The 14,097-nt window shown below is 35.8% G+C and overlaps 1 protein-coding gene across 2 annotated transcripts in view; it reads right to left on the reverse strand.

The window, feature by feature from the left end:
* Window positions 1–322: 322 nt before the first annotated feature.
* FAM53A (family with sequence similarity 53 member A) overlaps window positions 323–14,097 on the reverse strand; it is a 79,673-nt gene continuing 65,898 nt past the window's right edge. For both annotated transcript variants that reach the window (XM_056802293.1, XM_007496864.3), the window contains exon 4: window positions 323–1,064. In XM_056802293.1, the coding sequence (XP_056658271.1) occupies window positions 732–1,064 (333 nt within the window). In that variant the 3' untranslated portion in view covers window positions 323–731. The remainder of the gene's footprint in view (window positions 1,065–14,097) is intronic.

Genomic DNA, 14,097 nt, shown 5'->3' on the forward strand with positions numbered 1-14,097 from the left:
GGAAACTACTTGAATTTTTAACCCTCCTGAATTAGCATGGCTTCAGGCTAGAAAACAGATTCAAGTAGTGAAGGCTGGGGAAATATTAAACCAGTAAGGTTACTGCCATATTTTCACCAAAAAGTCTGAATGGGGTGGGTGGGTATACTTTTTGTCTTCTTTCAAGAGGTTTTGTAACTACTCACTGCATAAAGGTGGACAAGTACTTCTGACCAGGTGTCAACCAGAGACCTGAAGAGTTCTGATCACCAGATACCTGAACTTTTGTTACCAGTTTTTCCCAGTAAGCACTTTAACAAAAGGAACGATACCCACACTAGAATCACTGTAGGCAGATTTACTTTAATAAAATGCCCTTCAGAAAATTCATCTCAAAATAGATAAGCTTTCTCCAGAACTTGTAAAAGCCATAAAAATGCAAAATACTTTTGTTAGGAAATTTTTAATCAAAATTACTCCTTAATGTCCAAAATAACATTTAACCTATTTTTTTTCTGTCCATATACTGATTAACAGACTATAAACAGGTGATATCACTTCGTTTCCCATTCCCCCCACCTGAATGTTTGTCCTTTTTTTTGTCTTTTTTTGGTTTTTGTTTTTTGTGTTTTTTTTTTTTAAACACAGGCCCTGAATGGCCACTATAGACATTCAGGGATATGGATTACTCCTGGCAAAGGTAATCCACTATCATTGGAAATTGAGGCAACCTCACTGATTCTAACTAGGACTCAGTTGTTTTCGATCTGCTCCAGATCTAGGTCTCCACAGTCCAAAGGAAATATGCCCTCTTCAGTGCTCTCACAATCACTTGGGGCTTCCTCATCGCTTTCACATCCTGCAGCTGCTTTCGTACAATCCCTTGTGCTGAAGCCAATTTGGCATGGTCCATGATGTCTAACTTCATCCAGCTGCTGCTCTTTCACTGGACTGGAACCAGGGGTGATGATGCTCATGAGGTCATTGGAGTCACATGGGGAGGACACAATTGTCTTCATTTGGGTATCATCTTCATCATCATCTTCATAATCAAGGGAGCAAAGACTTTTTGAATTTTTTAGAGTCTGCAATAAAACAAAACACAAAATTAATGTATTTTGCTACAGCTACAGAACAATAGGTGGCTAATTTTCTTGATTTGTCATATTTTTCACTTTGATTTTCCTTAGTGCTCAGCAGTATACAATGGATGCTTGTTTATTTAAATGAGTTTTCAGTTTAATTACTCATGTTTCCCTAAGTTCACATCTTAAAGATAACTATGAATAGCCATTTTGTTATTTAAGTTTTTTTTTTCTTTGCTAATGTTTTTAATATAAGGTCATAAGACCAGAGATTTAGAATTGAAAGATTTTCTCATCCAACTCACTTTTTATAGATGAGGAAAACTAATGTCAGAGTTGATCGTATGAGGTAGTTAGTGGCAGGGACAGGATTGGACCCTAGATCCTCCATTCAAAATCTATCATGCCTTTTACTATACCAAGTTGTTGACATAAGTAGTAATGGATGACCGAGAAATCTCTGCTTAGAAACCAATGAAACAAAATGAGAACAATTTTTTTTTAGATTTTAGAATCAGAATAAACACTGACCATTTAAAACTGAGTATATCTGATCAAACGGTCAAAGTACCAAAATCAGTGAGTTCCTTGCAACTTAAGTAGTTTATGCCCTTCAAACCACAATTCCTCAACAATGGGTTTGGTGCTAAGAATATAAAGATTCCCCTCAGATAATAAAATATCCCATATTGCTAGAAAATCAATAGCATATTAATCAGGGTCAATTCCATCGTAATGCCAAGTGAATGAGTTATGTTGGCATTTTAGTTCAGCTGAAGATCAACCCATTGTTATTTTTAGATAAAATTCTACTTCTCAAAATGAAGATCAGATCCTGTGCTGGTCAATAGTAGTCCATTAAATGTCCTCTGCTTTTTTCATCCACATTTTGTCACAAAACTGGGACATATCCAATGGAATTCATCCTTTATTCAAATAAGATAAACTAGACTAGAAAACTTTCATTATTCCTTGAAAGTTCAGGTAGCTACATATTTAAGATCCCAGTTTTTACTCTTTTTTGATTCTTTAAAAACCAGATGATAAGCTTATTTTATATTTAAGCTTGCAACTTGACCAGCAGAAGACATGTCTACACAAAGATAATACATATACATAAATACTCATTTAAAATGAGTATTTATAGGTGAAATAAAAATATGACTCAACATATTATGAATTATCTTATAAATGTACATAAATTATTTCCTCTAGGTTTTAGTATATTTATAATTCTTCCTTCTAATACTATTATAATTAAATAATTGTATTTTTTCTATAACTCCAAAGACTCAAAGCTACTGGACCTAACCTTTTAGAGCATGTTCTACCTGACAGATGGTACCAATGACAACTGCTGAGATGTCATTGTAACATGTACCAAATTCACAGATTGCAATTGTGCAGCTTAAGCACTACAAACAGCAGGCTTCTTAATGACTTCCAGTTTGTGTAATTTATAGAAGGTGTTCTTGTAATAGTTACCATGTCATTAATACTTGTAAAAGAAAAATGGAAAACAGCTAAAAATCCAATAAAAAAACTTTTAACATGGAACCCAAGATCTAAAGCTTCCAGAGACTTGAAAAATAAATTACTTTTTCCTCATGTTGGTTTTATTTATTGAGTTTAAATAATACACATATTTAACATCCCGTCTGCCTGACAGAAGCCGATTCTCTCTGTAATATGCTTATAAATCAACAAGGAACATTTGTTTCCTTTGAAACAAAGAATCACAATTTAGCAAACATTTATTAAGGACCCCCTATGCTAGGCACAGAGTATAGGAAGACAAAACATGAGTGCCTGCCCTCAATTATTGATTAAGAGAGAGTTTTCCTCGGGGTTGGCTAGTAAAACTCTTCTCATTAAGAGCGGAGGAGGAAATGCGGAATCCAGAGATGTACAGCCCCAAGTCACTGGACAAAGAAAAGACCATTACCTATGTGCATATAAATAGATAAATTTAAAACCTAATATATGAGGAGTAAATTTATGAATCTCTAAAATCATTAAGTCAATTGAAAAGCTTTACCCCTAGAGATTAAGCACCTTTCTTAAAAAGGTTATTTGTAAATGAAGTGTAAAATGGTGGCCTAGCTCCACAGCACGGAGGAGGGTAACTGCCCACCCACTTGTCCCAAAAACTAAGGACTAAAGTGGGTTCACACATACCCAGCAGGGAAGGCAAGAGCAACTTGTTTAGGAAATAGTCTTCAGAAAAGATATTGAACTGGACAATATGAAAATCCAAGAAGAGGTGTAGCAGAACTCAATGTACTCAACATATGTCTTTGTATACTAATAATGTAAGATAGAAGTTACAAAAGGAGAGAAAAAAATCAGATTTCTCCAGTTCTTCAGCTCTTTCACCCCCTCTCTCCAGTTCCTGTGTAAGGAGTGGCATGGTAAAATGGCTGAATTTTGACTTTTTCTGGAAACAAGGATAGTGAAGGGGAACTAAAACATCCTTGAAGCCTCCCTTTCCAATCAAACAAGTCAGACTCACATTTAATTGAAAGCAAAATAATGTTTAAGTGTTCTACCAAACTTGTGGTTCAGAAATTCACAATGAAATCACTGTATGGAAAGGGGGTGGGGGTATCTAACAAGAATTCCATGGGTCCATTTGATACAGTGGTTCTTAATCGCATGCAGTACACTATGAAACATAGATTATCTGCTGGTCACCAACATCATCAAGAAGCTTTTGTTAGATGTTATTTCTTTTGGGAGAAATCCATCAAGGATAATGTACAAATAGCTCAACAAAAACTACATTAACTTTACAAAGATCTATAAGAAAGTGAAGCACCTCATCCAAGTCAACTTTCAGAATTCTAATAATTGCTTCTCATTTTAAAACAAAGTTAAAATCCAGAGGCTCCACATATCCATTAACTGAACTTTAAAGAAAGCCAAAAACCTATGTAAATGACTGTGTAAAACATTTCAAGGAAACACAAAAACTAGTTAAGGACTTATCTGCTCAGATTTGTCACCAAGTACATGAAGGAACTAGGACTATACCTAGAAAAGGCAAAGAAATGTTTTGCATTTAAAAACAGCCAAGTATAAGAATTCTGACACTGACTCTGGCTCAACTATCTCTATACACAAAAAAAGTTTGAAAGCCAGTCTGGCTTCCTTTCAAACAATTTCATTGTTGTTGAGTGGAAAAATAAACATTGGTAATCAACATGCTAAAGAGAGAAATTCTGGTATAAATAGCTTCCATTAGAACTGTCTATGGAGTAAACACATGATTTCCCCCCCTAATCAAACAAATTCATACTTTAGGATAGAACCCCCTTGTTTCCTCACCTCAAGAAACTCACTGAATATTCCAGTTAACTTTCTGGAAAATTACAGTTAGGCAAAGTCAAAGAGGTTAATAGATTCAAAAATATTTTTTTTTAATCTATACTTTCTGATCAATAGAATCTTTAATATTTCTTCTCAGAGATGGTACTTTTTAGGCACTTCATACTTTTAGAGGAAAAAAAACCACACTATGGTCAACAATTATACAAATTCTGCTCCCTAATGTTTGTTCTTAGTGTCTTGAAAGGTTTTTTTTTCTTTTTTTTTGGGGGGGGGGGGTGCACACCACAACAAAAAACATATTCCAAATGCCAAAATAAAACAAACAGGGAAAAGTCTGAATTGTTTCCCAGCTGACTCTTTTGGTGGGAGGACAGTATTGTCTTTCTTGAATAAATAAAGGTTCCTAATAAATCTTCATATTATGTCAAGACACAATGAACCTGAAGATCTAAGTGCAGTTTAATTATACTCACTTCCTGCTTTAATTTGGCACAGATTCCTTCTGGTGCTACAATCACTACTAACAAAGAAGTTAATTACCATCTTAAAGAACACTTTTTTTGCTGGCCCTGTTACAATATCCTAATTAATTCATAGTATCATTCTTTATTTAAGCCTATGAATGCTTTATTCATATCCTCCATTACCCTGAAACAGAGGACTTCAACGCAGTTATATTTCTATATAAAGCACTTGAATGTCAAATTCAAGGCAGAGGAGAAATTGGGAACCTGGATATTTAAAACAATAGAGGAATTAGCTAACTCCCCCTTATGGATTCAAATTTCAAACAGGGAAAAATAAAAACTTAAGTCCACATATTCATACTGCACTTTATCACAAATACTTCCCATAAGTTAATTTCATGGTAGAAAAATCAATGTCCTCCTTACCTTCATCACCACTATCCCAAATCAAATTATAGAATTTCATACACTTTTTTCTGACACTTTCCAGAAGTAATAGAAAAGGTGTTAGTTAATGAGACATTTGACTACTACATTGACTAAAAGTGATATAAAAATGAGAGATAAGATGAGAAGGGGGGGGGGTGGAGAGAGAGAGAGAGAGAGAGAGAGAGAGAGAGAGAGAGAGAGAGAGAGAGAGAGAGAGAGAGAGAGAGAGAGAGAGAGAGAGAGAGAGAGAGAGAGAGAGAGAGAGAGAGAGAGAGAGAGAGAGAGAACTGTCTGCAGAAGCTGTTCAACTCTTCTCTCTACTTCCATTATCTATTGTATCCCAACTGCTCAGACAGATAAAGTAAAACCCTAAGCCCCCAAAATATAAGAAAAAGTAAACTTTTCCTTTTAGAAAAATGTGAAAAATCCAACTCACCAGCTTTTTAATACCAGGGAACCTAATATTTTATTTAATATATAAATAACATACACACAAAGAAATTCTGATGCTTTAGTTCCCTAGACAAAGACAGACACAGAGGTGTGCCCGTGGATTTTAAAGTAGAGATGAGAAGACAAACTCTTTTGTCACACACAGTTAAATCTAGGATCTGTTTCAGGCCATGTTATCGCCACCCCCTTCAAATAGCAATTAAATGAGTCACTACTTACATGAAATAAAAATCCAAGTCTAACCAAAATTTTACAAGTCACCAAAAATGCAATCTCTTGGCAAGATCTATTCTAATATAGTGTATAGCATAAGATTTTCTCCATTGCCTAACTTGAACCTGTCATGAAATTCATGATCTACTGTGTTTCCTTGTACAGAATACAAACATCAATAGAGAAGCAGTCCCTGGGTATTTAAGGTTCAAGGAAGAAGTAAAATTTGAGTAGTTTCTCCTTATATAAATTTATTTTTTTAAACATTTTTGTGTCTGAATCATCTTCATCTCTGACTATATCTACTCCTTCCTCTATCCAGAGAAACCCTTTTTAACAAAAAAGTAGAGGAAAATCAGTATGAAAGAACTAGCACATCAACCAAATATGAACATCTGTGTGATGCTACTTGCCCAGTCTCCCCACCTCTGCAAAGAAGGGAAAGAAATACAGTTCTCCCTCTCTACTCTGGAACCATGTTTGTCCACCACAATTATAATAAATATTTTAATTTTCTCCCTTAACACTGTTGTATTCACAATGCAGGCTTGCTTCCTGATCCAGCTGTACCTCATTACATCAGCTCACCTATTTCCCAATGATTCTCAAATTCCATCACATTGATGTGCCTCAAGTTATCTAGCTGCTTCTCAGTTAAGGGGCATTTTCCTTTGTTTCCAGTTCTTTTTTACAAAAAAAGTGTTGCTCTGACTATTAAATCACCTCTCTTCCTAGCTCTGATCCTTACTACCTCTGCTTGACCTGGACCTCCAAGATAATCAAATTCCCTCTTCCCCACTAAATCACAGGGCCAAAAGAACCTATGCAAGCTCTCCAGCCTTGCAACTGGGAAGGTATTAGCTACTCTGGTCAGGTTCTGGTCTTGCTCCTTCAAATCTCTTCTCCCCTTCCACATTCTTCCTCCTTCTCCATTCTTTTCTAAATTCAGCCCAGCCCATACCACATTTCTAGTCTCTCCCGGACCAGACCCCTAGGCTAGACTTCTTGAGTACAGGAACATATTGATCAGTTTAGCACTGGACCTTTCAAGTGGGCTTTATTCTCCCTCTGGGGAGATGAAGCTTGACACTAGGGTGATAACACTATACTTCTATCAGACCCCAAAGCCACTTAACACACAGCTGCTTCCCAAGAAATGGACTGTCTGATCCCACAATCCAATTGGCTAGAGAAAGGCCTGCATTCTTTTTAAAGAACAGAAGATTTTATGATTCTCTTCACAAAATGCAGGTCCTAAGGACACTTGAAATGGTATAAGCTGGGAGCTGTAGTCCAATCACATCTCTGACATTTACTAGCCCAGGCAATTAACCTTTCTAGGCCTCAATTTCCTCAAGTTTAATAGATAGTCTAGTTTTTTTTTCCCTAATTAAACGTTTTACTAAAAAAAAATTGAGGAATACAAACTAAACTTGCTTAGTAACAATTACATTTCATGTCTAAGTAAAAAGCATCACAGTATTAATTTGCAAGCACAAAAAAGTATAATAATGAGAGGCAGTATGGCATGTTGGTTAGAGTTGGTCTTGAGGTATGCCAGGAAGACCTGGGTTCAAGTGCCACCTCTGACATATATTGACTGTGTGACCTTAAGACACTTATTTTTAGGAACCCTAAGATAGATAATCCTCTAAGATTAAATTTCAGGGGAAGGAAATGCCAATCTATCTTGGAAAAAAGATTTTCCTTTTATAGATTTCCTAGTCCAATAAAATCACAGGTCCAGTTCCTAATGTTATCATCACCTTTTTTCACTAATTAATGTGTACCCTTTACATTGTTTCATAAAATGCCTTCCAAATTTACTAGTATCCTCAAATATACATGTAGGACTTAATTATTTTATATCCTCTTACATTACTTACCACAATTTACTATTCCCTGTCAACGTGGAAATCTAGAAGTCCCCAGTTTATTTAGTTTAAGGGTATAAACCCCTGGGTTTTGACCTAGTCACAGGAGAGTTTTCTCCCTGAGGGAAGGTCCCACTTCACCAGTCTCAGGCTAACAATAGACAATCCACTTCAGGTGGGAGCTAAACCCAAGCCAAAGACTCTCCGTCTCCAGAAGCCTTTCCCAGTATATCACACCCTCCTTCCGAGAATTGAACTCAGGACCTTCAGCTTGTGAGACTGATGCACTGCCTGCTGCACCAAAGTCACTTCAGCTTGGGTTTAGCACCCACCTGAAGTGGACTGTCTATTGTTAGCCTGAGACTGGTGAAGTAGGACCTTCCCTCAAGGAGAAAACTCTCCTGGGACAAGGTCAAAACCTGGGTTTTCTACCTCCCAACTAAATAAACTGGGGACTTCTAGATTTCCACGTTGACACCCCATTTGTCAAATATTTATATTAGAGGTTTTAAAAAATTAAATATGTTGCTATAAAAATCATTCAACAGCCAGCTCTTTTTTGTATTTTTGGCAACACTTTGAGGCTATCTTTCCTAACAGTAGAAATACTGGGTCAAAGATTATGATAATTTTATAACTTACAATATTGGTTTTTTATGTGGATGAGATGAACTCCCAAGTTCTCTTCAATCTCTAAATCTGTGAACCTCCAAATTAACACCTCAGAGGCCCATTCTGCATCTCCTATGTCTTCATTTAAAACAATAATAACAAAAAAATCTTTAAATACATTGAATACCAAATCACTGAATTAAAGCCTTCAAGGAAGGAAGGCAGAGACCCTAGGTTCAAATACCACCTCTCACACCCCCTTCATTTCACTTCTTGGTTTCCATCAGTACAAAAAAGGGGATGGATAGACTCCAAATCCTCTTCCAATGCTAAGCCTATGGCCCTTTGACTCTAGGCGGTCAAAAGGATAGCAAAGGGTACTGACTAACTACCTTCACAGATCCCATCTGCTCTGTGAAGTTTGTTCAATAAATAATAATTACAAGCTGTGATCAGCAGTCACTAAGCACCAAATCCTCACCAAAATAACTGGTCTGAATTTACTGATTTTTTTCAAGTTTAGCTCATAGGTAAATAGATTAAGGAGGTAGGTAGAAAGTTTTTCAAGGGGCAGTAAGGGGGCTCAGAGGATTGTGAGCCAGGCCTAGAGAGGGGAGGTGCTGTATTCAAAATCTGGCCACAGACACTTCCTAGCTGTGTGACCCTGGGCAAGTTACTTAACCCCACTGCCTAGCCCTTACAGCTCTTCTGCCTTGGAATCAATACATAGAATTGATTCCAAGATAGAAGATAAGGGTTTAAAAAAAAAAGTAAGTCATTAGAGTCTTGGGGAGATGATAATTTTCATCAAGTTGTCATAATTTAATTATAATTCCTAAAGAGAAGATGTGGTGATGGTAGCTATAACAATTAAGAAAAATCATTCCTATGCATCAAAATAGCTCTGAGAGAGGTCCAGAACTTGGGAGCAAGAAGGGGCCCCTAGAGATCATCTGGTAGCAACCTCCTCATTTTAAAGATAAAGAAACTGGAATCTAGAGTTCCTAGCAGAACTAGGACTAAAGCTCTATCTCCTGACTCTCCAGATTCTCAAGGCCATTCTCCTTCTACCATACCATGCTGGCTGAGTTCTGTTTAGAAAAGAGGCAGCAGAACTGGTGATGAAGAAGTCAGGGTTCTGCAGAAATAAATTCAAGGAGTCCAACAATTGTTACTCAAACTACCAATTGATGGGTTAAAAAAATGGATAAACTGGGAGACTATGCAGTATTTAAAATTTTAATGTGCATATTGCGACTTTAAACATTTAAATTTAAAAATTGTGTTCCAAAACAATGGTGGTGAAATTAAACTTGGATGACTTTTTTTTGTTGTTGTTATGGAAACTTAAAATGTTGTAACACTTAGGTAAAGTTACTCTATAATGCATTATATACATTGGTAATTCTTAAAATGAGTATAAATGTGAGCTATTATTAACAATGATTAACCCACTTTCAACAATATGGCAAGTAATAGCTTGGATTTTTTTACTGTCTAAATTCAAAAACAATTATACAGAACATGCTTGTTGACATAAGTAAAGCAAGGAAAAGTCAGAAAAGGTCTATTCTTCACATTTCTGTCCTTGAAGTAAAAAAAAAATTTAAACCCTAATATTAAAGTGGATTAGAGAATATGCTAACTTTCTAAATTTCATCTCATTCTTAACTTATGATGCCCTTTTAAAAAGCTAACAAAAAGTTGTTGATGAAAAGCATACTTGGAAAATAAAAACATTCAGATTCCAAAATGATTTCTTTTAATTTCAGCTTAGTATTTTAAAATATATTTAAGTCTATGGATGCTTTGTCCTGGACATGAGATCATAACACAATGTGCTAACCATTTATGGTAATCTGTCAATTTTATAACTATATGCCTTTTAAATTTCTGCATTTTTCCCTTACTGACATTTTTTCCTTTCCCTAAACATTATCTTTCAAATAATCAATAAAAATATAAATCAACTTGTTTTGTTTAACATAAAATGACTACTTTAATACTTTATAACTTTTCAAAACAACTTTAAGTTATTTTAATGGGGCCTTTCCCCACCTCTTCTCTTAATTCAAGACCATTGCACACCCTTCTCCCTCATTGTAAGGACACATCTGGTCTTACACTCATGACAGCTGGTTATATTCTGTCATCTACAGACTGAATCCTCAAAAATAGGACAGAATGAAAGGAACAGGACAAGTGTCTTTCAAAATTAGAACTTCAACTTTTCCATCTGTTTTGAAACCTATGCTTCGATGAATTTGTAGAGAAATAAATCTTTCATTATGTGAGCATACTGAACCACAAACAGTCGGTGAAGTAGCCAGGTCACCAAATAATGGAAAAGCTTATTTCAGAAAGAAATGCTTGCATTTATTAAGCTTTGATACAGTGAGTTCTATCAACCAAGAATATCATCTAAAGACCAGCTGTTACCCTGAAGTGTCTTTAATGATTAACATACTGATTGTAACTCCAATTCCTTTCAAGACAAGCAAGATAAAATGCTTGTGGGGGGGGGGGGGGTATACAGAGAAAATTGTTAGTAAGTAATTGCTCAATTTTAATTTACCAATTTCCAAGATGATATTACAATGTTTTAAATCAAATAAGTAACAGAAACATCTGTCTGATCATTACAAAACTGACTCATCTTGTTTATCACAAATTGCTTGTAAGTCAGAGGGACATGGTCTCTCCCATTTCTAATTCAAGAACAAAGGTTACTTTCTTTAGTCATTAAGATGATAATAGCCACAGGTTCTGATGAGGCTATATATATTATTTAAGTTTATTTTTTATTCTTAAATTTTTAATAGACTACCATCATCTACAAGTATTGCATAAGAAATAACAATCTAATCATTAGCTTTTTAAACAGAAATTGATTAGTGAAATAAATACACTTAGGGAATACTGAAGAAGCTGCTATATCCACATGGTAAAATCACTATGGAGCAGTTACCCAAGTCTGGAAGCTGGGGGGTGGAGTGGGGAATATCTTCAGAAAGGAGTTCTTCCTACCTATGCTACTATACTGCCCCACTCCTATCAAAAGTAGGAAAAATGGATTACATAGAAATGGTCTGTCTTTCTTAAGAGAGCTCCAAGAAGTAACAAAAAGGATCCTGATAATGCTCACCAGATAATTAAGCCTCTTGTGACAATAAAATTATGCCAATGATGTCTATAGTATATATTCAAATATTTGTTGAATTAAATAAAAGGTATTCTTTCACTATTTCCTCATCTATCCTGGGTTTCATGGATCCTTCATGGAGTCAGAATTTCAGGTTTGGGCTCAAATGTTGGTCTGGATAATTTTTAACCTACAAACTTGTGCAAGTCACTCCCAGCCTTGTGACTTCAGTCTCATGAGTAAAATGAAGGCATCTGAGAAGATCCCTTTCAGTTCTGAATTGTCTGATTCTATGTGTGATACTCAACTACAAACTTCTTGAAAAACCACTGGTCAAACAGAAACTGAGCAGCTAGGTTTTCTCTACTGTCTATCCCAAGAGAGGTCTTTCCTTTTTCTTTCAACAAATATAGCCAATATTGCCATTACTATTTTTCTAAATATTCATCTTGGCTTTTAGACTTCCTGATACAATTCTTGAAGGTTTGTGGCACTCTCCTCTTCTTTGGGTTGCTCGGTTCCCTTAACAACTTTTGTACATGACCGTTTTTAAGGTCTGAGCTTATCCAGTTAATCATTTAATTAGACTGCTTTTCTCCTAACACTTAGATTAGCTGTAAATGAGGAATAGTAATTGGAGGGAAGGGAGCATGAAACACTTGAGGGGGAATAGGAGAACCAAGTGGATGGTTGCCTTAGTAAGGGAGGGGGGCTCTGGACATCATCAGGAACTAAGTGCTAGGAGGGTACCCAGAGAAGAAGGGGTCTAGAAGGTTAAGAAAGTTACAAAAGTGAGAAGCTGACAAACTACCTGTCCTGCACCCAGGAAAGGGTGAAAAAATTCTTCCTTTTCCACTTTCTGCTCTTCCCAGAGAGGTAATGCATATGTTTCCTGGATAGATAACTTGCAATGACAGAAATTTATCTTTATAAAGTTTCAATCTTGCAAGGTATATATTCAAAGCAAACTCACCTAAAAAACAAGGCAACGGTCAAGACAACAGGTAACTTTAACTAATGCTTCTGTAATACTGGTCCCACTGATTAAATGGGGATTAACAAAGTTTATAACAAAACATAATTGAATCTGGAAAGGACTTTGGGCATGGATCTTTTAGCCTAAATGCCTTAGTTAACAAGTTACTTATTTCAAAAATATACATATAAGTTTATATGTATAACATGATTAATTTGCATTTTATTGATCCTAAATGTGTCTTATTCTGATCATGGCACAAAGGTGATCCACAGCTGGGTAAGCTAGAGGAACACATGTTCCAGCAAATTCTACTTGGCTAAAAAGGCTTCAAGTTGAAGTCCTGGGGTCTAATGATAGTATCTGTCCCAGGTGAGACCTGCCTAAATATAAGGAAGCTCATCACCAGAAGGTTGGCCACCAGCCTTTCCTCCATTCATTCATTCACTCATTCATCTACTTGTTTATCCACCATAGCAATTCATGCAGATCATTTGTCTAACAATTTTCATTCATTTAGATGTAATACAAAAACGAGACAGAATTCTAGTCAACAAAGCAGTTCCTTGAGGACTCCCATATTTACAGGTTTGCCTACTTGCTAAAATTGATCTCTACCCCCAAAATCAATCCTCAAAACACTTTTCTGGCAGACATGCTCAGAGTGAAAAATCGTTGGTGATACACATTCCCAGAGAAGTCTGAACAAAGTGGCAGTCAGTCTTCTAGTTTTAGTTCTCTCATTGTAAACAAGTGACCTTTCCCCATTCTATTTAGTTTCATTTTGGGTTGGGGTTTTTTGTTTTGTTTTTGCATTTTTGTGCTTTTTGTTGGTGATTTTGCTGTTTAAAATGACTTCCACGTGCTTCTCAGCACAAGAAGGCTGTCAGGCCTAGATAAGCTTCCTTCAGGCTGAGCCATAGAGCTGTTGGCAGCAGATTAACAAATCAACATGAAGGCACATCCAGAAAGAGGAAGAAGATACTTGGCCATCTTTAGTTAGAAGCTCACAGGAACCTAAACTTGGATTTCTCCTAAGAGCACTGGTTTAGTATTCACTAGTTAGGGGTTCACAGTGAACTTGTAGAACACGATTACCACAAATGGTGAGAATCAATAGTACTATTATGTGAAAGAGTATGCTATTTAACACTTACTTAAGCAATAAGTATGAAGAACAGATCTGATCTACAAAAAAAGTGATAGAAAATTAAATTGTCTAAAATACAAACTACCTTATGACACACTCAAGTATTTGAGAACTATCTACTCTAACTATGCTCTAATCACAACTAAAATTCCCTTAAAACACTTTTTAGATAGTTTTTTCTTAAATTAGTTCATATTACAATGTAATGGAAAACAATGCCTACTTTTCTTTAAAGAGGTTTGTAAATTCACAGACTCAAATGTTCCTCTCACCCAATGATCAGATATTGTAGGTGTGGGAGGATATATAGCATGAGAAGCTATACTTTGCATCTATATTAAAAAAAAAAAACGTTTCCTAGCTAATCTAAAAAGTTTAGACATGGGG

This window comes from Monodelphis domestica, chromosome 6 (genome assembly GCF_027887165.1).
Source record: "Monodelphis domestica isolate mMonDom1 chromosome 6, mMonDom1.pri, whole genome shotgun sequence".
NCBI classification, from domain to species: domain Eukaryota; kingdom Metazoa; phylum Chordata; class Mammalia; order Didelphimorphia; family Didelphidae; genus Monodelphis; species Monodelphis domestica.